The following is a 26,024-nucleotide window of genomic DNA, read 5'->3' on the forward strand; positions in this document are numbered from 1 at the left end:
CATCAAGTCTTTGCTGACTCTCCAAGAGCTAGCCCTGCACCCCAAAATTACCATGGTCAATGCACCTATCGTGTACATCATTGGAGTGTGGGAGGAAACCAGAGCACCAAGTGGAAACTGGAGCACCCAGAGGAAACCCACGCTGACACAGGGATAATGTTCTAACTCCATACAGACAGTTGCCGAGGCTGGAATTGAACCTAGGTCCCTGGCGCTGTGAGGCAGCAGTGCTAACCACTGACACACCATGCCGCCGCTTTTTTCTTCTATAAATGCTGGCCCGGCCAGTGACCCTCACATCCCATGAGTCCCATTTCATTGGAATTTACAAAATACTTGAAGGAATAGAATGGTAGTTGCACTCAAAAATAAAGAGATGCTACTTAGATCTGAGATGAGAATTTCTTTTTATCAGTGGGTTGTGAATCTTAGGAATTCTCTACAGTAGAGGCTTGTAGAAGCTCAGTCTTTGATAACGGTAAGGTAGAGATTGGTTGATTTCTGATAATTCTTCATTCTATTGGCAATGGGATAGGATGGGTAAAAGGCATTGAAGTACTCATGTAGCCACAATTGTATTGATTGGTGCGCAGCCTCAACTGAATGATTTACTCCTGTTCCTATGCTTTTAATTCTAATATGTTCTCATTAAGCTTCTCTAACAATGTAGTATCGTTTTCCTATTTTTATATTCCATTCCACTGACATGTAATTCTATTTGCCTTCCTTATCACTTGCTGTACCTGCATGCTAGCCTCATAGAGTCTTTCTTTCAGCATAAAATAATATCTTTGTTGAGAATGATGAAATATCTCCTTAAATATCTGTCATCGTTTCTGTTCATCCTATCTTTTAGCCTATTTTCCCAGTCCACTTTATTCAACTTTGTCTTCATAAACCTTTAATTGTCTTTATTTAAACTTAAACCACCAATCTCAGACTCATGTTTCCCAAGTTAAACTGAATGTGAAATTCAATCATGTTATGACCACAGTTATCTAGAGGCTACTTTACTATAATGTCATTAATTAACTGTGTCTAATTACACACTACCAGGTCGAAAATGTAGTGTCAGAACAAAATGGGTGATGGACCAAATAATTTCAAAACAGTGCAGAATAAAATTTTGCTTGACTTTTAAGAGTCACTAATAGGAAAACTTGTCTGTTTTGAACTAGACATCCAGAACGTAATGTTATTACTCATTTATTAATAAACTAGAATGCACCCAAATGTGTAATGTCTGCCCCACATGTTAATTCTCCTACTAAGAGCGAAGGAATGGAATTCTGTGTGCTGTACATCATGGAAATTGTATGAACATTGCAAGCAAATCCAAAATGTTTTAAAGATGTTGGTAAGCAGAACATAAGAAATGTGTGCTACATCTAAATAAGAGAAGTAAATATATTAAGTTCTAACAATCCTTGAGTACCATTGCAGTATATGCTTCACAATATGCTTTTGTAACAGACTTCAAATTTTGACCAGTGTAGATAACACAATTAGGTTTGCTCTCAAGTTTTGACTCATTTTAATATTGGTTCATATGACATTATGAACAGAGGAATTAATAAGATGTTCCGAATCTACCAACTTCATTACCGAATACTTAGCCGGTCACCTTAATATTCCTTCCTACCTACAGTGTGTGTTCTGCAACAAATAAAAAGCCCAAGAACTTGTAGGTCTGTCCTGACTATTACTTTTTAGGTGTCTGATTCCCTGGAATCAGAGACTTTTCCATATAAATAAAGTGGGCCAATGCGAATGCTTATGCTGGCATAACACCCAGATATGTTCCGTCAGAGGAAGGATACTTTATCACGTAGGGCCAACCCTGGGCGAAATACCAAAGGGGCTAAAAAAAAGGATAAGGTTGTTGCTGAAAAACAAACCCTGGTTCCATTTCCTAGAAAGGGACTTGGTCAATTTGCAGGGAACTGCAGGAAGAAAACAGACCTTTCAAACTATCGTGAGCCCCTCTTCCATCTGGATGGAGTCCTAGTCAATAAGTATATATTAACCTGTGCACAACACGGATGGAATGGGCAAGAATTGTAGGAGGCAATGTATGCCACCTCTTTTGCTGTTGTTCCTCTTGCAGTGGGGTCAAACACAGAATGCACCTTTGCCACTGTCAAAGAAAATTTTGGTGCAGTAGGAAAGTGGCAGGCATCTAATATAATGGGGTCCTTCCCAAAATGTTCATCTAGATATGAAGTCTTAAACTTTGATGAATTATTGCTAATTCACAGTGGTGACATGGTGGATCAGTAGTTAGCACTGCTGCCTCATAGCACCAGGGTCCCATGTTTAATTCCAGCCCTGGGTGACTGTCTGTGTGGAGTCTGCACATTCTCCTTGTATCTGTGGGGTTCCTCCCATGTTCCAAAGATATGCAAGCCAGGTGAATTAGCCATGCTAAATTGTCCATAGTCATTAGGTGCATTTGTCAGAGGGGGTGTGGGTTACTCTTTGGAGGGTTAGTGTGGACTTGTTTGGCCAAAGGGCCTGTTTCCACGCTGTAGGGAATCTAATCTAAGTATTGGATTTTCCAGCAAACATTAAAAACCTGTCTTGAACACCACAACTCTTACAAAAATGAGCATAATATGGACTGTAATACAGGACCTGCAAATTCATGAGCTGCTATATTTTAAGGGGCTGTTTAAACCCAGTCAAAACCAGACAGTTAAAATTGCTTGGCTAACTTACGCATGAAGGTTCTTCTGTCTCCTTGCATTTATCAGCTGATCAGAGGGATAAACATCTCTTCTGAAAATCAGCAGGCTCTCAATGTAAATATGTTGATGCAGCTTCAATTAAATTGCTGGTGACTTATTGCTATTTTCACAACAGTCCTGAGTTGGAAGTCTTTCTTTCCAAATGTCTTTAACAGAAAGGAGCTAAGACCACCAGACACTCAAAAGAATCAAATTAATTTTTTGAATACAATCTTTCCTTATGAAAGCACTTCTCTAAACCACAAAAAGGAAAGCCCTCCCCTTTCCCAATCAATAATTGGAAGCCCTATTGAAATGCTCCTCCACAGCTTAATTAGGTGCTAAAGACTCTTCTACCCAACATGGTGCTCCCATCCTCTGGTTAGCTGCTTGTCTTGGCCAGCAAACCCGAGAGCTTGTTAATGAGTCTAGGATGTTAAAGTCACCCACAGCTCAACTTATAACTTTCCATCCACATGAGATCAAACTAGGCCTTATTAGTTTGTGTTTTAAGTGCTATGCTTCATATTGAGTCATATTGTGTAACAGATTAAAATAATGGCACTAAATCCTACAATCCTATCTAAGTTGAAAACAAATAATATATATTGATGACAATCAGGAACTATTTTTGTTTGTTGTTGGGAAAAACAATCCTTGACCTTTAGTACAGTATATTCACAAAGAGATGGAAAATGTGAAACTGCAGCCATTGAAAACATTTTCCACAATTGAAATATTAAAAGGACAGCATATTAAAAAGCACATTATAAAGAAATAGTAGCAAATGAGAACGCTAGTAAGCTTAAATAAAGCAACCACACATTTTAATAATGAGAAGTATTTTCTAAGCAGTTAATTATCTCATGAATATTAATAGTGTTGTATATTTGTATCAGATTCATTTCAGTATTTCAAGATACTTCATGTTCCTATATTTATAGACAAATATATAATGTAATCTCCATGAAAATATGTTTCATAATTTATCCAAATTGCTCTCAACGGGAGAAAAAAAATCACAGAAAGAATTAAATGAAGCAAATTTTAATCACAAGAAAATTAAAGAATGTTAGCTTAAGTTATCAGCAAACTAAACTGATTAGTGTACAATGCTTTGAAATTAATTTTACAAAGATTAGAGTAAAAATATGTTCACAATACAGCTTTGACATGAGCAGCGGGATCTAGAAGTACAAACATATAAAGGCTAACAGAGTGCTATGAAAGGATATTAGGCTAAAAATCATCACATGCCTTTTGCATTCCATTCTTAGTTTGGATGAAATGCAACTTAATACTTAAAGGTATCTTCCTAAGTGAGAAGGATTCCAGAATAAAACACAATTTAAAAATGTTCACAATTACAAAATCAACACTCGAATATTTTAAATGGTTGTAACACAATGTTAAAAATATGAGGTTTATAAGGTTATTATGCTTTGGGATTTTAGCATTAAATTTAGTGGAAAGGAAAACAATCATGTGACTATGTCCTGTGCAATCTGGTTCACAGTAAACCTAGATTGTTTTACTGATCAAAGAAAGGCCAAGATTGGTTTATTGAGAACTAGGTAGTTACATTTAGGGACAATGGCAACAGTCTCTGTTTTTACAACGGGATAGACTCTGAGTGTCCCAAAATCCTAGAAAGGTGTTTAATGTGGAAGCTTGGGAACAGTAATGTTACAAACAGTCTGTTTCTAAAATGAACGAGATTAAAAGGGAAATAATTAGCATTTATGCCTGAATGCAAGATTACGGTGTTTTTATGTTGTCTTGGGAAAGTGGGCAGGGCATGTCATTTTTGACAGCCAGCTCTAGTTTCTTTTTTTATTAATCATTCATGGGATGTGGGTATCACTAACTGGGCCAGCATTTATTACCCATCTCTAAATGCCTAGAAAATAGTTAAGAGTCAACCACATTGCTTTGGGTCTGGAATCAAGTGTAGGCCAGACCGGATAAGGACAGTAGTTTCCTTTCTGAAAGGATATTACTGAACCATATTGGTTTTACCCCAGACAATCAACAATGGTTAAAATTAGACTCTTAATTCCAGATATTTATCAAAATCAAATTTCACCACCTGCCACAGTAGGATTTGAACATAGGCCCTAGAACATTTTCAGGATTAAGAGTCTAATGATTACACCACTAGGCCATTGTCTCCCCTTCCTGTATAGTGTGTATGAAAAATGTTATTTGGTTTTATGAGCTACTACAGTTAAATAGGGGAAGTAACTGGTCTCGAGAGAAGAAGCCTGCATCCATTGCAGGGTCCTGGGAAATTTGTCCTGGTATGCCCAGAGGGAAAAACAATAATTGAAACATGCTTTACACAGGTAGTGATGACAGGATCCTGTCTGAAAACTGAGGAAAGAGCCTGGAGACAGCCAGTTGAAACTATCACTCAGTGATATGGGGCACTGGGAACTTACTGGAAGCAGGGAATAACCATGGGCCTATAGCAAAACTATTACTTTAAGATGCCTATTTTGTCCTTTTTATATATATATATATATATGAGGAGAGGTTGAGACAGAGGTGCTGAGTCATGTGCTTCAAGCCAATAAAGTAAACCACCTGTGAGCCCTTGACAGTTTTTTAAAAAGATGGAACAATAGAAGCAGCCTGAATGGGTGGTTCAAGCTTCCATAGAAGCATGATTTTTAGTTTAGTTTCCGGTAGTTATTGGGGTTGTGAAAGCTTGTGATCGACCTGTGGAGATTTTAACAAATTGTGCAGGTCCTTCAGCCCCTAAAGTCTATTCGAAAAATAATTAGATTATAGTTGATCTGTGTTTTAGTTCCATCTGTCCACTTTTGATATGCAAATGCCAATGCCTAGTTAAAACATATCAATCTAGGTAGTTAAATTTTTGATTGACTTGGTCTCAGGCACATTTTGGAGAGAGAGTTTGAGATTTTCTCACATCACTGTGTCATAGCATGTGACCTGAGCCTATATTCCATCCTACCACATGATCACTTGAAGCATGGCATGCTACTGAGAAGATGCTCTTGTAACTAATAGCTTAATATTAGCCAAGATGCTGATCTGCCTGAGAAATATAATGTTTGCATATAATATTTAGCAGGAATTCCTGATGATGGGCTTATGCCTGAAACATTGACTCTCCATCTTTTCAGATACTGCCTGACTTGCATCGCCATCGCCACAGTCTATATGCCCTGTTTCTTTTGTTGTGAAGGATAAGCTAAGCATTCCTACATCAAGTAAAGTACCTGCTGGTGGGAAGATCAGATCACATATATTCTATCAATTCCTTTAATCAATTTAGAACTTCCACTTATATCACTCCTTGATCCTAGTTACTCAAGGGAATACAAGCTTTGTCTATCCAAGCCACCCTGAAGATCTAACCATGTTATCCCAGGCATCATTCTAGTCAATCTATGCAGCATGGCCATTTATCATTCCTGAGGTGTGGTGCCCAGACATGCATTCAACTGTATAAATAGGTCCAAATCAGACCTATCAATTAAAAAATGCTAACTTTATCAAATTGAGAACAGTAGTACTAGCGTGATTTGGAAATTTATGAGGACATATCATTTTCTTTGGTTTGGCCAGTAACAAGTTTCCCAGAACTGCTAATGCAATTGGTTTGACTGACCAGCATCTGTGGAGACAAAGCAGAGTAAACATGTGTGGTCCAGAGACCTTTCTTCAGAATTTCTGATTTCCAGCATCTACAGATCTTTGGTTTTTTGTTTGATTTGTTTGCCAGTTGGGTGACTACAGCTCTGGTGAGGAAAGGTGAACAGTTCAGATTTGACAACCGCAGAGATTGGAAGTGAGTCTTTGTGGGCAATACAAGAGGGAACATGATGTCAATTTGACAGGGAAACTGATTGTGGAGGTGAAGGCCTATGAAAAATGTTCAAGTCAGTTTTTTGATTGTTGGAACAAGCTTGCTTAATTGCAATGTACACATCTTGTCATGTATATTTGTACATTCTCTGTACTAAACATGAATTACATCAATGTACCTACACGGAGATTTTTTGACCCTATAGAGGAATGAGTCTGGTAGTGCAGTTGTATTTTCCTATTGGAATTTATATCCTAAAGTGGTCTCACTTTTTCAGCAGAGGTAGATTTTTGGCAGGTGGGCAATTAATCAAGACCATTAAGGTCTAAATTAGTGGCCATTTTCAGAGATGGAAATAATTTTCTTCTGTCACACAGACTCTCTGCTGTGCTCAGCATTGTTTTAGAGGCAGCTTTATGTTGGCAGGGATATGGGGAGATCGACGGACAATAATAACCTGAAGTGTACACTAAAACTCGTGTTCTAAAATGCTGAAAATAGGCAACTGTGAACAAATATACGAATAAGGAGACACATGCCTCTCCACACTCATGGCGCTGTCCATTCTGGACTTTTCTTTTAAATATGCAGTCTGAATGCTTTTCTGAATTGTCTCTATTTTGAAGTATCATCTCAGTTCCCCGTGTGTGAGCAACACTCACTTCTTCCTGTAATTGGCTACGTATAAGCTTTTCGTTCTACTCATTGAGGATATGTGACAATAAAGGCTATGCCATTCTATTCCAATGGGGCTGAAAGTCTTCTGATTGGATCTCACCGTCTGCAATCCACCCAGCATCTGAAGTATAGTCGGCTAAAGAGTTGTCTATTTCCCTTTAACATCTTGAAGCAGGCATGCCAGTAAGAATCATTGGCTTAGATGCTTCAAATATTCCCAGAACCTGAGAATGTTATAGATCCTGGCCGTAGTTCCTGCTCAGATTTTGCTAGAGGTGGGTCTATATTGGCATTCCCTATTAATTGATTATGAATGTCTAAGCTGTGAAATTCGTTGCTCAGATAGCTTCTGGAAATGTGGCAAGGGCAACGGAATACCTTCATTAAATGGGAGAGCTGAATGTGAGGCTAGCGGTTCAGACAAATAATCTTATTGAGATCTCATTTTAGTCATGTTTCAAGCCTGCTTGTTGAGGCTTCATTACTCACTATGTGCCTAAGGAAATTTCCACTCAGAATATCTCAAGTTGGCATATTTCTCGAGTTATTTTGGGCTGGCATTTTATAATTTAGTAGCTGATTAAAATATGAAAAAGAAATTCAAACTAGAAATGTGAATATAACTGAATGCTATTAATTAACAAACTTGCATCATTTTGTTTATAGATTCTGATAATGTGTTAGTGACATAACAGCCAACAAAATATTAGTCAACAGGTTATGCCCAAAGAATACTTCATAGTTTCAGAACACAAACAAGTATTATTAATCCATGAATAACAACAGGAACAGTCAGGGTTAAGTTTCAGCTTGAAGAATAACTGATTAAATAGTCACAAAATAGAACAACAGACACATTTTTGTTTATCTTTTGTACCTGACACAGAGTCGTCATCATAGTTTCCAACTCCATCCATATGTCCATCTGAGTAACTGATGTAAGGAGAATGATTTGTTGTTGTCTCTTGGCTTGAAATTAAAGCAGGTTTCTTTGGGACTGAGCTACCTCCTGTAGTTAGGTTTATTTCAGCATATGTTTTATGTACTTCATCAGGAATTGAAAGGGGAGCTGGCTGAAGTACTGGAATAGTCTGATTATTTGCTTGATGTGATGATACCTCGGTATCGTCGTCATCACTGATCATAACCAATTCTGCTCGGATAGCTCCTTCGTACCCCAAAACCTTTTTGGTTTCATTTTCATCATCTACATTGTGGTATCCCATGAAGACCATGGTAACCGGCTCCTCAGTGTTAATAGTAGAAGGCAATGAATGGACGACATTCAAACTAACAACTGTTTCTTCGGAAGCGGAAGATGATCCACCATCATGATCGAGCTCTGAACTGATAAACACAGCTTCACGGTGATTATCCCTTCCTTGATGGCATTGAACTTTTACTAAATTCAGCTCACTTTCAGTTAATGGTGACTCAATATGTTGCTGACTCTGACTTTGTGTCAAGTTCAGAGATCTGGAACTGGTTACTGGTGAGAAGGGAGCAGGTGTAAATGATTGCTGTGGGGAAACAGCCAAATTCCTTTCCTGATACACCGTAGTGTTATTGCTTCCAAACGTTTGAGCCATTACAGGGTTATGCCTCTCAACTCTTTCACTTATTGTCATATCATCTGGAATTATTGATTCAGATTCCATCTGCTCACAGGGTAGCATTTTATGAGATTGGAGTTTAATGTGGGAACTTGAGTAAACGGGTGCATGACATACTGCAGAAACATTGGCTTGTTTTTCACCAGCCTGCTGTAACAATGCCTCCACCTCATCATGAGTCATGTTATCTATGCCATTCTGCACCAGGCCTCCATCATTGCATAATGCATACACAGACTTGACTCCATCTTCATAGACTTTAACACCTTTGTTTTTGATTTCATTGACCATCACTGGTACAGTTGATAGAATGGTACTTTCTCCAGTCTTCATATCCTTTTGAACATTGATTTCCACAGCAAATAATGCTGTTAAGAAAACATTTATGTGTGTTAGTACTTTCATTAGATAACACATTGGTAATTGTGAAATGGATGTTAACTCAATTTTGTAGTTATCAAAATGCATGACATTGTTTTGCAGAGAACTGTACGTTCTCTATACAGTCAGGTCTGGCTATAGCATTAGACTTGGACCTGGGCATCTTTACTGGAAGGATAGATCATTAACATTATGCTGTTGATTGTTCCATCTTGAGCATACTGGCTTGTTCAACAAGCACCAACTCAATTTTTTTTACTAGAATGTCTCATTGAAAAATGTTGACCCAAATTTTATCAAAACTTACAGCATGTCTTTGGATGGTAGTAAGCAGGGTTTCATCACTCTGGTCTCAGCAACTCAGAAATTTGTGTTATTCAGCATTATTGATTAGTTATGCAGTTCTGTTTGTTATAATATTTGGTTGCAAGTATAGAGGAAATCTAAGCCCATAGAACAGGAGTGAAGTCTGTTGGCACAAGCTAGCTTGGCCAGAAAGTCTTGAACTTTGGGGATCAATAAACAACTCCCAGATGCCAAGGTAAAACGCCAAGGTCAAAAGAAGAATTTGACAGTTGAATCTAAAATCAGCAAGACATTATCATTACAATAGTCAACAACACTTAACATTACAATGATGTTTAATAACTCTAGCATGAAGGAAGTTATCTCCATTAAGTCTGCAAAACTTTTCAAGAATGTTGAGCTTACTGTGGGCAATATCCAAATGACAATGTCTGACTATTTAAAAGCTCCTACTAATGTCTTATTTTAACATTGCATTTACCTACAGTGAACCAGCAGGTCAAAAAAGGGAGGAGATACTATTTCTTTTAAAGCAGTGTGTTGTTAAGATTTGGAATTCTTTGCCTGAAAGAATGCTGGAAACTGATTCAAGAATAACTTTCTGAACAATATTGCATACATGTTTGAAAATAAAACATTTGCAAGGTGTTGAGGAAAGAGGGGAATAGGTCAAACTGAATAGCTTTTTCAGAATGATCTTTCAGAGACACAATCTTGAAGGTCTGAATAGCATCTTTCTGTGCTATGCAAGCATACAGTTTCTATGATGAGGTTAACAGGAAAAATGGCTGTTGTTACAGATATGATTCAATTATTTGCTTAATTGTGAAATATACTATCATTTGAATTTGACTGAATTTCTAATCATCTAAACAGTACCTTCTTTAGGCTCTTCAACATCCTGTGTTTCAGTTTCTGAACTTGGTATTCTCTGCTGGTCCTGAGATTCATATGATTTTGGTAGGTCTGGAATTTCTGTATTTACAAACTTTGTTTGGTCTATATACAGTAACAGAAACAATTAATAAACAATACACTAATTAATAGGGTATTGTTGCAAATGATGGTGAAGGAAAAGTCAAGATTCTTGTTCATACCTTCATAAATCTCAGCCTGTGCTGCCTGCAAAGAGACAATTGTTCGGATTATTTTTTGTGATTTCTCAAAACTGAATGGACTAACTAAAATGGTACAGCAATACTATACATAGGATGCTTTCTGCAGGTAAAAGAGGCGTTGACTAGTAGTAATATCTGCAATTGTCTCAACTCATTGATAGGAATAGATTCTTGAAATGCAACATGTTTAAGCAAGTTGTCCATACAATAATTATGCAGAAGTGACACCTTGATACGCGTAAATTACCATTCAAATATCCATTGAAAAGATCTAACAATGAACTTGGGTTCTAACACATGTATAAACATATAATATTTTAGTTTTTAGAAGGTATGATTATACTTTGGACCATGTAGATTGTTAAAAGTTTTCAAATAATTATTCATGGATGTGTATTGCACTGTTTGTGCCAACGTTTATTGCTCAGCCCTAATTGTCCTTGAGAAAGTGGTGGGAAGCTGCGGTCCGTGTAGTGTAGATACACTCACAATTTTCTTGATGAATGGCTTTTGTCTGAAACGTTGATTTTCCTGCTCCTCGGATGCTGCCTGACCTGCTGTGCTTTTCCAGCACCACACTCTCGTGTCTAATCTCTAGCATCTACAGGCCTCACTTTTGCTGAGTTGATTTATACCCACAATGTTAGGAAGGGAGTTCCAGGATTTAAACCCAGTGACACTAAAGGAACAGTGATATATTTCCAAGTCAGGGTGGTGAATGGAGAACTTTTAGGTGTTGGTGTTCCCATGTACCTGGCTGTCCTTGACCTACTAACTGGTAGAGGCTGAAGGATTGGAAAGGAGTCAGTTGTCAGTGGTCAGTTGTGCAGTGCATCTTGTAGATAGGACACACTGCTGCCACTGTGTGTCAATGGTGGAGGAAGTGAATGTTTAAGGTGGTCACTGGTTGCCAACCATGTGGGTTGCTTTACTGAGGAGCATGTGCAGTGATGTCTTGGGACTGGGATGAATGACCACCAAGAGTCAAAATCATCTTCCTTCAGGTTGGGTATGACTGAAGAGATTTTCTCTTCATCCCACTGCCTTTAATGTTGCTATGACTCCAGGTTGTCATTCCCAGTTGACTGCTGCCTTGAAATCAAGGTCAGATATTTTTACCTCACCTTCTGAGTTGTCTGCTCTTGTCCATGTTTGGACCAAGGCTGCTAATGAAGTCTGGAGCTGTGTGGTCCTGGTGGATAATAAACTGAAACCAGTGAGCAGGTTAGTGCTGAGTATAACTTGTTAGAAATGTTAACATTTCCTTTTATCACTTTAACACTAGACTGAATTAGGGTAGGAATGGACCAGGTTGGATTTGACCTGCTTATTTTATGGACAGGACATATCCAGTCAATTTTTAAAATTGCTGGATAGCTGCCAAAATTATAGAACACCAGCAAAGCCTATTCTAGTTAAGAGTATATTAATTATTAATCACTTCAGTTACGGTTTAGAAAAGAGCCAATGTTTTACAATTGTTTGGACATTAGTTAAAAGAGAAACACTTTTAAAGCAGAAATATCCAGAAGCACTTCATTTAAAATGAACAACAGGTTAGGAGGCTGGGCAAAGAAGTTGCAGATGAAATACAACATGGGAAAGAGTGAGATCATGCACTTTGGTAGGAAGAATAGTGACATGGCCTATTTTCTAAATGTGGGAGAAAATTCAGAGATTGGAAGTGCACAGGGTCTTGAGAGTACTAGTCTAGGTTTCTCTTAATGTAAACTTGCTGGTTAAGTTGGTAGTTAGGAAGGCAAATACAATGGTAAAAATCACAGAACATCAGGCTACAGTCCAACAGGTTAATTTGGAAGCACTAGCTTTCAGAGTGTTGCTCCTTCATCAGGCAGTTGTGTATAAGATCGTAAGACACAGAATTTATAGTAAAAGTTTACAGTGTGATGTAACTGAAATTATACATTGAAAAAGACCTGGATTTTTTGTTAAGTCTCTCATCTTTTAGAAAGAACATGTTGGTTTCAGTTTTTTCATATGTAAATCACAGAACTTTCTCAAAGTTACATTCTCATGTGAACTTTAACAATTGGTGTCATGACAGCCCAGATAATGTATTTAAGGTGTGAGATGCCCTGTGTAGGACTGTCTGTGTCACAATAGTCAGACTGATTCTAATCTAAGAAATAGATTTATAGAATCTTATATGGATTCACGCAGTTTTTGAGCAAAATAAAATGCAATTCTGCAAGTACAAATTCACCCCACAAACTTATATATATATGTGTGTGTTTGAGTGTTTGTGAGAGAGTGTATGCATGGAATGAGTTTGAGTGTAAGGGGTATAAGTCTGTGAGAGGGTGTGTAAGTGTGTGTGAGTGTGGATGTGTATGTGTGAGCGCATGAGCGAGAGCGTGTGTATGACAGAGGATCTGCATGAGTGTGTGTGTGTGTGTGTGTGTGTGTGTGTGTGTGTGTGTGTGTGTGTGTGTGTGTGTGCGTGTGCGCGGGGTGGGGTCACCTGCAGTGTGACATGAACCCAAGGTCCTGGTTGAGGCCATTCCCATGTACTGAACTTGTCTATCAGCATCTGCTTGACCACTTTTTGTTGTTGCCTGTCCCAAAGTCCGCCTTGGAGGACGGTCACCCAAAGGTCTGAGGTCAAATGTCCTGGACCGTTGAAGTGTTCTCTGACTGAGAGGGAACATTCCTGTCTGTTGATAGTTGTACAGTGTCCATTCATCTGTTGCCATAGCCTCTGCTTGATCTCACCATAGTATCGTGCCTCAGGGCATCCTTGCTTGCAGTGTATGAGATAGACAACGTTAGCCGAGTCACATGAGTACCTGCCACGTACACTCTCATACACAAGCTCTCTCTCATATGCTCACACACACAATCCCACACTTACATACGCACTCTCTCACAGACTTATACCCCTTTACACTGAAACTCACTCTGTCTGACAAACACTCATAAAAACACACGCACATATATATAAGTTCATGGGGTGAATTTGTACTTGCAGAATTGCATTTTATTTTGCTCAAAAACTGCATGTATCCATGTAAAATTCTGTAAATCCATTTTTTAGACTATAATCAGTCTGACTATTATGGCACAGACAGTCCTACACAGGGCATCTCACACCTTAAATACATTATCTGGGCTGACATGACACCAATTGTTAAAGTTCACATGAGAATGTAACTTTGAGAAAGTTCTGTGATTTACATATGAAAAAACTGAAACTAACATGTACATTCTAAAAGATGAGAGACTTAACAAAAAATCCAGGTCTTTTTCAATGTATAATTTCAGTTACATCACACTGTAAACATTTGCTATAAATTCTGTGTCTTACGATCTTATACACAACTGCCTGATGAAGAAGCAACACTCTGAAAGCTAATGCTTCCAAATTAACCTGTTGGACTATAGCCTGATGTTCTGTGATTTTTACCATTGTGTTTGCCCCGTGGCTGAACACTTTAACTCCCCCTCCCACTCCGCCAAGGACATGCAGGTCCTTGACCTCCTCCATCGCCAGACCATGGCAACACGATGCCTGGAGGAAGAGCGACTCATCTTCCGCCTAGGCACCCTCCAGCCACAGGGGATGAATGCGGATTTCTTCAGCTTCCTCATTTCCCCTCCCCCCACCTTTTCTCAGTCCCAGCTCTCTGACTCAGCACCGCCTTCTTGACCTGCAATCTTCTTCCTGACCTCTCTGCCCCCACCCCCTCTCTGGCCTATCACCCTCACCTTAACCTCCTTACACCTATTGCATTCCCAACGCTCCTCCCCTAAGTCCCTCCTCCCTACCTTTTATCTTAGCCTGCTTGGCACACCCTCCTCATTCCTGAAGAAGGGCTTGTGCCCGAAACGTCGATTCTCCTGTTCCTTTGATGCTGCCTGACCTGCTGCGCTTTTCCAGCAACATATTTTTAAGCTCTGATCTCCAGCATCTGCAGTCCTCACTTTCTCCCTCTTACACAGTCACCAGTCAACTAGCTTTGAATTCCAGATTATGCTGAATTTGAATTTCACCACCTTCCATTCAAGCCCATGACCAGAGAACTTTAATTTAGAGCTTCAGTTGTTAGTCTAGTGATAATGTCACTACTACACCATGGCCAATTAGAAGTACAACTACTGTGTGACATGGAAAAGCGTGTGACCATTGCTCCAGAAGGCAATGTTTCAAACACTTAGTCCAAGACAATTTACAGTAAAGGAATTCTGGAGAATGTGTAACTTTAATATTTACACAATCTTGTTAATGAGCAGAGAGCTGTTAAGCCAGTTTATTTAATGAACAGTTGAACGTTTTCAAAGGCAAGTCAGGACTTGTAAACCTGATGTTTGAGCTTGGATTACAAGTTTGACTTAAAGTTATCAGATACTGGATTAGTGGTGCTGGAAGAGCACAGCAGTTCAGGCAGTTTCGTTTCGTTCAGCACGTTTCGGGCAAAAGCCCTTCATCAGGAATAAAGGCAGTGAGCCTGAAGCATGGAGAGACTGCCTTTATTCCTGATGAAGGGCTTTTGCCCGAAACGTCGATTTCACTGCTCGTTGGATGCTGCCTGAACTGCTGTGCTCTTCCAGCACCATTAATCCAGTATTTGGTTTTCAGCATTTGCAGTCATTGTTTTTACCTCTTAAAGTTATCAGAGCCTTTCCTTCATTTAGGCATTTAGAGTAGGTGGACTTTTTCTTTGATATATTAAAAAATAACAGTTTGACTCAGCTGTTAGTGACACTGCCTCTAAGTTAGGAGATTTCTATTTTTTGTTATTCATCCATGTGGAATGTGGGTGTCACTGGCTGGGTCAGTGTTTATTGCCTGCCTCTAGATGCCCTTGTGAAGGTGGTGGTGAGCTGCCTTCTTGAATTGCTGCAATCCACATGCTTTAGGTTGATCCACAATCCTGTTAGGGAGGGATTTCCAGGAATTTGATCCAGCAAGGAAGGATGATATATTTGCAAGTCAGAATGCTGTGTGGCTTGGCCAGGAACTTGAAGGTGGTGGTATCCCCATGTATCTGTTGCTGTTGTTATTCTAGATGCAAATGGTCATGGATTTGGAAGATGCTGTCAAAGGATCTTTGGTGAACTTCTGCAGTTCATCTTGTAGCTAGTACACACTGTTACCACTGAGCGGCAGTGGTGGAGAGTGTGGCTATTTGTGGATGTGATGCCAATCAAGCGGGCTGCTTTGTTCTGGATGGTGTCACACTTCTTGAGTGTTGTTAGACCTGCGGTCATTCAGGCAAGTGGAGAATATTGCTTTATGCTTCTGATTAGGGCTTTGTAGATGGTGGATAGGCTTTGGGAAATCAGGAGGTGCGTTTGCTGCAGGATTCCTAGCCTCTGACCTGCTGTTGTAGCCACTATATTTAAGTGGTGAGTCAAGTTAGGTTTCTGGTCAATGATACCCTCAACTAAGAACAAAGAACAAAACAGCACAGGAAAAGCCTTTGGCCCTCCAAAGTTTGATAGTAAGATTCAGTGATAGTAATTCCACTGCTCCTAATTCATCTCCAAATTTGAACTTCTTTAGTTAAGTTTCTTAACTAAACTTATGCGATAAAACACTGGGTGTGGCTGGGGGTTTTGCACTGCTGGTGTCATTTAGAAGGCTGTTAAATTAAGACCCCTGTCCACTCTACTCTTGTCTTTCCAGATATATTTATCATCTTGTTTTAATATATAATAAATAAAGAGTTGATATCCTGGCTAACCTTACGTAATTTAACAGCACCAAAATTGGATCAACTTGGCTTTAATCCTATTACTGCATGTTGAGTTTCTTTGTTCACAAAAACCACCTCCACTTTTGCCTCTGTAGCTGTACAGAATGTAATTGTCCAACACCAAATGCCATATGCTCCAAAACGAATATGTGCACATTCACCTATGAAATAATTTTCAGTAATGTACCTTTATTATATCTGCTGTAGATCTTTCTGCTGCTTTCAATTTCTTCAATAATATTTGTTCATTAAGTGAAACTTGGGCTTCTTGGTTTTCAAGAGATTTAATTTCTTCTTCAAGCCTAAATTCAGAATGTAATATAGCTTTAAAAATAAATAAAACTTTAACAGTACATTATTTATTTGTTGAATCTGAGCCTGCAGCGAAATAAACTTGCTCTTGCAAAACACATTTGCACTGGGTAGAAATCTGATATAAACTTACCTCATGTGGCAAATATTTTGCCCTCCAGTAACAGTATTCTGTAAACGGAATGATACATTTGTGATCAACATTCTGATCAACCTGTTATGCATATTAAGCATTGCTGACGATTGCAAATACTGTATAGTGTATGCATGTCTGCTTGAAGGCAAGTTCTTCTGTTGAGAGTTCATCCAGAGCTATTCTCATCAATGATGTTTTACCATTGCCTTCCATTTTCAGGGCAGGGTCAGAAGGTAGGTCTTAAGCCTATTTGGGAATCATACTAACATTGCTGACATTATTTAGAACTGTACATTATTTAGAACTGTATGCTAGCCATCTACTCAATTGACTGGTCCAGACAGTATCTTTTATTGAGGTGTAATTATAATTTCAGAGCATTTTAGGCTGTATCTTCAGGGTATTCTATCATTTCTTCACTAACTTTCCTCTGAGCCCAGGAACCACTAACTTAACAGTGATGACCCTAGTCTACATATTACTTTTAAAAATTATTATGAATGACTTCTGTCATTTGTGTAGATGCTTTGGTGGGGCAACTTAGAAAAGTCTTCACTGTATTTTTCATGTAAGAGTACACATGACAATGAATTTCTGTTTTATGTTAATTGCTAGATCGGTAAATGTTATCTCATTTATTTTATATTTTATTTCATAACATATGTATCACATATTGTCTACCTTAGCATAAAAACCTCATCATCAATTCATAAGGATTTTCATGTCTGTGTGGGCTGTTTTTGATTAAAATTTGCTTCATTTCATTCACCAATTTCTCACTAGCAAATTTCTTTCTAACGACCTCTTTAAAGCAAGTATGTTGGAATATAATAAGTTGACTGAAAGAAATGGTAATTTTCCTAGTTAGCCAGTTCTTTCCTAAGACCATTAAGGATTTATATTTAATTTATTTGGTCCCTGATGCAAAACAGCAAACAACAGGTAAAACTCTCAAGAAAATAAAATTCTGCTGAATTCTCCCTAAGGTAATCCAATAAAATCCCGATTTTATCGATTAAGTGCTCCAACCTAATGACACTCCGATTATTTACAGCATTACTGTATTTTGCTCAGTTGCTTTTCATGCAAAGACAATTTTGGAAACAGAATGCAGTTTACTTACCTGACTTCACTGACTTTAACTTAATTGCAAACTGAAAGCTGATTAAAGATACACAACAGCTGTCAATTTGATGCTTTAAGATAGTCAATGTCACATTTGGGTCCTGATCCTCAGGTTGAAAGCCAACCCTACAGCTACCCCTGCTTGGTGAGGTGCATCGTCCATGAATATGACCTCCATTCTCCTTCCTGATACTGCCATGTGCAAGATACCTGTGTCCTTTTTCTTCAAATTATCTTTCATGCATGTGGCAATTAGCACCGTTGTGACTCCATTACCCTGTTTTAGCTCTTAAATGTAGCCTAACTACATTAGAATGTTCATTTTTGTGTCCCTAAGTTTCATAGACCTGGACCTGTCCATAGGTGGCACAGTGGTTCAATGGTATAACCTGTGCCAGTGCCAGGTACCCCAGGTTCGATCCCAGCTTTAGGCGACTGTCATGTAGAGTTTGCACATTCTCCCAGTGTCTGTGTGCATTTCCTCTGGGTCTCCGGTTTTCTCCCACAGTCCAAAGATCTTCAGGTTAGGTGGATTGGCCATGCTAAATTGCTAATGGTGTCTAAGAATATGCAGGTTAGGTGGATTAGCCATGGGAAATGCACGATTACAGGGATAGGATTGGAGAGGCTGTGTGGACATGAATGGACTGAATGGCCGGCTTCCACATTGTAGGGATTCTATGATTCTGTGGATGATCCTGCACAGTTGAATGTACAATAACTTTCCCAGCACCATGAGCATGGAGAAAGAGGTCTACCTCAGCAGGTACACTATATATAAGTAGAGTAGAATAGAATAGCCTTTATTGTCATGTGCTTGTGAATGAGTGCAGTGAAAAGTTTGTACTGTCACCTCTCGTTGCCACCTTCGGTACAGAGTACCAACGTATAGATACTTTAAGTGTTGTTGCAGCATTTAAATTGTGAAAAAGAAGTCTAGCATGGGAATATAGAGTTTATAAAGTCCAGAAAGATTTGTTAGATTGGTAAACACACATGTTCTCAATTTTTGACAACCAACATTTTGCCTAGAATTCCAGAACAATGGGGTGTTAATGAGTATTTGCAACATGTTGATGAAGGGAAAAAGATTTTGATAGTGAAAGCCAGGAACACCGATCCATCTGAAAAATGTGTTGCTGGAAAAGTGCTGCAGTTCCATCTGTAAAGCTCCGAGAACTTAATAGTAAAACATTAACTGACTGCTGGGAGACTGAACTTTTGCCTCCTGCCCAATTAAGACCCCCAACGCCCTGTCCTTTTAAATACTCCTGGAAGGAGTGGAACATTCTGCCTATTAACTCTATTTTTCTCCATAGCTGCTGTCTGACCAGCTGAGCTTTTCTAGCTCTTGTTTCAGATTTACAGAATCTGCAGCATTTTGCTTTTGGGCAACCACATTTTCCATTTGCTTTTCATTTTCCCCTCAGCACACCATCCCTTATGAATTGCAGAAAACTGCAGAAAATTACAGGTACAGCATGGACTAAGGTTTTGCATTTGTTGCTGAAGGAACAGAGTATAAAAGTAGGGAAGTGTTGCTGCATTTGTACAAGGTATTATTGAGGCCGCATCCAGAGTATTACGTCCAATTTTGGTCCCCTTCTTGAGGAGGAATGTAGTTGAATTGGAGGCAGCTCAGACAAGGTTCACTAGATTAACTCAAGAGATGAGGAGTTTGTCTTATGAAGAGAGACTGAGCAGTTTAGGCCGATACTCTCTGGAGTTTAGAAGAATGAAAGAAGATAGTAAATGGATTGAAGGGTTATGGAGAATGGGCAGGAGAGTGGAGTTGAGTTCGAGATGAGATCAGCTATGATCATATCAAATGGTGATGCAGGTTTGAGGGGCTGAATGACCTATTCCGGCCCCTAACTCTTATGTTCTTAATGTCAGCAGAACCTAAAGATGATAAACCATAAACCAGCCTTACTTTCATTAGTTTATCCAACTTTGCTGCAAACTGTACATAACTAATTCCCAAATCATTCATCTGTGATATGCATTTCTGGGGCAGGATGATGTTATAAACTAAAGGAATTGCCAGAGACAGTCAAAGAGATTTTACATGGCATATTAGATGATTGTTATATTGGGAATTGCGATTATTTTTGTTTGGCGTTTTGTAATATAGGGGATTTGCATACAATGGAAAATCATGTCAGCATTTTCAGTATGTATTTCCTACAAGCAAAGAGAGCAAATAAGTACAAAGTACCCCTTTTGTCCCCAAATTTCTCATGCAGTTCTATCCCTTTTGAGCAAATCTCATTGAAGAATAGATGATGAACACTTTAAAATGCCAAAACATCCATATTACAGAGGAGGAAGTGCTGGATGTCTTGAAACGCATAAAGGTGGATAACTCCCCAGGACCTGATCAGGTGTACCCTAGAACTCTGTAGGAAGCTAGAGAAGTGATTGCTGGGCCTCTTGCTGAGATATTTGTATCATCGATAGTCACAGGTGAGGTGCCGGAAGACTGGAGGTTGGCAAACGTGGTGCCACTGTTCAAGAATGGTGGTAAGGACAAGCGAGGGAACTGTAGACCAGTGAGCCTGACCTCAGTGGTGGGCAAGTTGTTGGAGGGAATCCTGAGGGACAGGATGTACATGTATTTGGAAAGGCAAGGACTGATTCAGGATAGTCAACATGGCTTTGTCGGTGGGAAATCATGTCTTTCAAACTTGATTGAGTTTTTTGAGGAAGTAACAGAGGATTGATGAGGGCAGAGCCGGTAGATGTGATCTATATGGCCTTCAGTAAGCCGTTCGACAAGGTTTCCCATGGGAGACCGATTAGCAAGGTTAGATCTCATGGAATACAGGGAAAACTAGCCATTTGGATACAGAACTGGCTCAAAGGTAGTAGACAGAGGGTGATGTTGGAGGGTTGTTTTTCAGACTAGAGTCCTGTGACCAGTGGAGTGCCACAAGGATCGGTGCTGGGTCCTCTACTTTTTGTCATTTACATAAATGATTTGGATGCAAGCATAAGAGGTACAGTTAGTGAGTTTACAGATGACACCAAAATTGGAGGTGTAGTGGACAGCGAAGGGGGTTACCTCAGATTACAACAGGATCTTGACCAGATGGGCTAATGGGCTGAGAAGTGGCAAGTGGAGATTAATTCAGATAAATGCGAGATGCTGCATTTTGGGAAAGCAAATCTTAGCAGGACTTATACAGGTCCTAGGGAGTGTTGCTGAACAAAGAGACCTAGGAGTGCAGGCTCATAGCACCTTGAAAGTGGAGTCGCAGGTAAATAGGATAGTGAAGAAGGCATTTGGTATGCTTTCCTTTATTGGTCAGAGTATTGAGTACAGGAGTTGGGAGGTCATGTTGCGGCTGTACAGGACATTGGTTAGGCCACTGTTGGAATATTGTGTGCAATTCTGGTCTCCTTCCTTTTGGAAAGATGTTGTGAAACTTGAAAGGGTTCAGAAAAGATTTATAAGGATGTTGCCAGGGTTGGGGAGGATTTGAACTATAGGGAGAGGCTGAGCAGGCTGGGGCTGTTTTCCCTAGAGTGTCAGAGGCTGAGGGGTGACCTGATAGAGGTTTACAAAATTATGAGGGGCATGGATAGGGTAAATAGACAAAGTCTTTTCCCTGGGGTGGGGGAGTCCAGAACTAGAGGGCATAGGTTTAGGGTGAGAGGGGAAAGATATAACAGAGACCTACGGGGCAATGTTTTCACACAGAGGGTGGTATGTGTATGGAATGAGCTGCCAGAGGAAGTGGTGGAGGCTGGTACAATTGCAACATTTAAGAGGCATTTGGATGGTTATATGAATAGGAAGGGTTTGGAGGGATATGGGCCGGGTGCTGGCAGGTGTAACTAGATTAGGTTGGGATATCTGGTCAGCATGGACAGGTTGGACCGAAGGGTCTGTTTCCATGCTGTACATCTCTATGACTCTATGACTCTATAATTGTCCTCTCAGGGTATGACCTCACCTCTAAATAGAGCCTTTCAATAGCAGCCTGGCTAAAATGATGTTCTGTGTAATTTCAGGGCAATAGCTCGCATTCCATTCCTCTCTGAAACTCACTCTTCTCCTTTTAATTAATTTTAAAATAGAAATTCTTCCAGCCTTTTATTATAAATTAAAGTCTGAATGAATTAATGACAAATCTATCTCCTCTATTTGTCCGTTCACTTGAGCTGCGAAGCCGTCGGACAGCGTTTGTTCACTTTGTTTTCTTCTTGCAGATACTGCCTGACCCGCTGTGAGTGTTTCAGCATTTTCTGTTTTTATTTTTTAAAAGTTTGGTTCAAATAAACAAGTGCTGGAAATAACCTCAAGGCAATTGATTTTTGAAGTTATGCAGCTGAACAGCACGCTGAATCTAGATATGATCAATTAGGAAATGGAAAATCCTGCCTGTAGCAAGTAACTTTCCATGAAATGTTGAATTACTGCAGAGAGGTTGTAAGTAGCTTGAGGGAAATTTCAGTTTGATTTATAATGGCTTTTTCCCATTCAAACTTTGTTGAATTCAACTTAACAAATCGTATATTCTAAAATGGCGGTCAACTTACAAGCACACAAAGGAAGATTAGTCACTTTTATTTGTGAATGGGGAAGAATTCCTTTGGACAACAATATTGTTAACAAAGGGTAAAGATTGCCTTTGATTGTTATTTCTAAAAAAAAGTAAGTGTATTCTTTTGGAATACATTCATGCATTTAATAAAAGTAGACCTTCCTGTCATAGTGAAAGTACCATTAATGCATATGTAGTGAAGGGTAAAAACCTTCCCCCAGTTTAGGTTCCTGACATTTTCCTTTGACGACACAACTTCATACATTTCAGTCGAATGTTTTCCTAATACATTTGTCTTGCACAACAGTTGAAATTTGAACGTAAACTTTAATTTGGCCTGAAAAATTAGTAGTTATTTCACATGAAGGACTTGACAAAGATTGAGCAGGCTGGGCCTATGCTCATTAGCGTTTAGAAGAATTTGAGGTGATGTTATATGGACATACAGGTCCTGATCTTACAGACCCAAGATGTTGAGGAATTGAGTGTTAAGATGAGTGAAGTAAATGATAAGGAGTTAGGGTGGTGCTGTAGCACTTCTTGAGGGGCACATGCAGTCTCCAATAATCATGGGCCTGAAAGATCAGGAAGTGATCACCACAGAACATCTGTTCTGGTAGCCATATGGGGCCTGTCCAGTTCAGTTTCTGCTCTCTGGTAGCCTCCACGGTATTGATCATTGGCACTGCCATTGAGCATCAAAGAATGATAACTAGATTATCTTTTATTGGAGGTGGTAATCACCTGGCACTTGTGTGGTGTGACTGTTAAGAATTTACAGCGTAGAACAGTACAGCACAGGAACAGACCCTTTGGTCCACTGTGAAGGGTTCACTTAGCCTGAAACCTTAGCTGATTTCTCTCCACAGATGCTGCAGGAGCTGCTGAGCTTTTCCACCAATTTCTGGTTTTGTTTCTGATTTCCAGCATCTGCGGTTCTTTTGGTTTTTATCTCCTTTGGTCCATCATGTGTGTGCTGACCGTGATTCTAAACTAATCCCATGTGACCGCACATGGTCCCTATTCTTCTACTCTGCCTGTTGATGTGTCTGTCTAAATGCCTCTTAAACTATGCTATCATATCTGCTTCTACCCTGGCAGTGTATTGCATGCACCTATTACCCTCTGTATAAAAACTCTGCTTGCATATCTCTTTTAAACTTTTCCCAACTCACCTTCAATCTGTGCCCCCTGAGAAAGATACTCTGAATTTCCACCTTATCCGTGCTCCTCATGATTTCATATATATCTATCAGGTTGCCCCTCAGTATCCAAAATTCATTGAAAACAAGTTTATCCAACCTCTCCTTGTCGTGAACACATTCCAATCCAGGCCACATCTCAGTAAACCTCTACTATACACTCCCCAAAGCCTCTCCATCCTTCTTACAGTGTGGCGACCGGAACTGTACACCACACTCCAAATGTGGTTTGACTAATATCTTATACAGCTACAACATGACTTGCTAACTTTTATATTAAATGGCCCAATTGATCAAGGCAAGCATGTTGTGTGCTTTCTTTAACATCTTATCCATTTGTGTTGCCACTTTCAGGGAGCTATGGACTTGGACCCCAAGATCCCTCTGGATATCAACGCTGCTAAGGGTCTGGCCATTCACTGAATGCTTTCCTCTTACCTTTGACCTCCCAAGATGCATCATCTTACACTTTTCCTGATTAAACAACATCTGTCATTTCTCTGCCCACCATTCCAACTAATCCATGTCCTGTTGTATCCTTTGACAACCTTCCTCACTATCCAAAACCCCACCAATTTTTATATTGTCTGTAAACTTATTAATCAGACCACCTACATTTTCATCCAGATCATTCATATATTATAAATACGAGTTCCCAGCACTGATCCTTGCTGAACATCACTCGTCACAGACCTCTAGTCAGAAAAAGACAACCTTCCACAACTAAAAAAAATGAAAGAACCACAGATGCTGGACATCAGCAACAAAAATAAAAATTGCTGGAAAAACTCAACAGTTATGGTAGCATCTGTGGAGATAAATCAGAGTTAACCTTTCAGGTCCAGTGACCCTTCCTCAGGACTTATGGTAGCTAGGGAAGTTTGGCATTTATGCAGAAGATAGAGTGGGGGAGGGGGAAAGTAAACGATAGGTAGAAATAGACCCCAAAGACAGAGAAGGACAGTTGGAAAAATAGAGCAACGGGTAAAGATCAGTTTGGAGGAATCAGTTTGGGTGGCACAGTGGCTCAGTGGTTAGCACTGCTGCCTCACAGCGCCAGGGACCCGGGTTCAATTCCTGCCTCAGGCAACTGTCTGTGTGGCGTTTGCACATTCTCCGCGTGTCTGCGTGGGCCCCCTCTGGGTGTTCCGGTTTCCTCCCATAGTCTAAAGATGTGCAGGTTAGGTGAACTGACCATGCTAAATTGCCTGTAGTGTTAGGTGCATTAGTCAGGGGTAAATGTAGGGGAATGGGTCTGGGATGGTTGCTCTTCGGAGGGTCAGTGTTGACTTGTTGGGCCGAATGGCTTGTTTCCAGACTGTAGGGAATCTAATCTAAAAATAGCTGCTAACGGTGACTGTTAGTAGCTGACAATGGGTTGTTTGTAGTAGCAGCCGATGTGGTGTGTGCGGGTTGGGGTAAGATCATTGGAGAAGATGGATCACTGCAGCAAGCCTGAGACGGAGATGTTAGCCAGGGAAGACAGTGGTGTGTTAAAGTGGCAGGCGACTGGAAGCTCAGGGTCTTTCTTTCGCTGACAGAATGTAGACATTCTATGAAATGGTCATCCAGTCTGTGCTTCATTTCCCCAGTGTAGAGGAGACCACATTGTGTGTGAGCAGCAAATTGTGAGTAGACTAGATTGGGTGAAGTGCAGGTAAAGCACTACTTCACCTGGAAGGTGTACCTGGGGCCTTGGATGGTGAGAAAGGAGGAGGGAAGTGGGCAAGTGTTACACCTTCTGCAGGTATAGGGGAAGTTGCCATGGGGCTATAGGAGAGATGTTGGGCGTGAAGGAGGAGTGAACCAGGATGTCCCAGAGGAAATGGTCCCTGTGGAAGGCTGACATGGAAGGGGATGGGAATATGTTTCTGGTAGTGACATCCTGCTGGAGGTAGTGGAAATGGTGGCTAACGACCCCTCCACAACTACTATTTTCTATGATCAAGTCAATTTTTATATAACTTGCCAACTCATCATGGATTCCAAATGATTTAATCTTCTGGACAAGCCTTCCATGAGGGACCTTGTCAAAATGCTTTGGTAAAGTCCATGTACACAACACCCACTGCCCTACCCTCATCAATCATCTTCGTCACTTGCTCAAAAAACTCCATATTCCCTCCTTAATGGAATTATAAGTATACACACAACATATGGACTGCAGCAATTCAGATAGGCATCTTAGCACCATCTTCTAAAGGGCAACTAGAGATGAGTAATCAATGCTGGCCCAGCCAGAGATGCCCACATCTCATGAATGATTGAATAAAATATACTAGGTTGTGATGTAAAGACAAATTTTCGTTTTAAAATATTACG

The 26,024-nt window shown here is 39.8% G+C and overlaps 1 protein-coding gene across 5 annotated transcripts in view; it reads right to left on the bottom strand.

Annotated features, from left to right (window-relative positions):
* LOC140480038 (palmdelphin-like) overlaps window positions 1-26,024 on the bottom strand; it is a 104,670-nt gene that overhangs the window by 5,023 nt on the left and 73,623 nt on the right. For all 5 annotated transcript variants that reach the window (XM_072574587.1, XM_072574589.1, XM_072574586.1 and 2 more), the window contains exons 5-8: window positions 16,565-16,679; window positions 10,640-10,664; window positions 10,422-10,541; window positions 8,120-9,223 (exon numbers count right to left, since the gene is read on the bottom strand). In XM_072574587.1, coding sequence (XP_072430688.1) covers window positions 8,120-9,223; window positions 10,422-10,541; window positions 10,640-10,664; window positions 16,565-16,679 — 1,364 coding nt within the window. The remainder of the gene's footprint in view (window positions 1-8,119; window positions 9,224-10,421; window positions 10,542-10,639; window positions 10,665-16,564; window positions 16,680-26,024) is intronic.

This window comes from Chiloscyllium punctatum, chromosome 7 (genome assembly GCF_047496795.1).
Source record: "Chiloscyllium punctatum isolate Juve2018m chromosome 7, sChiPun1.3, whole genome shotgun sequence".
NCBI lineage: Eukaryota > Metazoa > Chordata > Chondrichthyes > Orectolobiformes > Hemiscylliidae > Chiloscyllium > Chiloscyllium punctatum.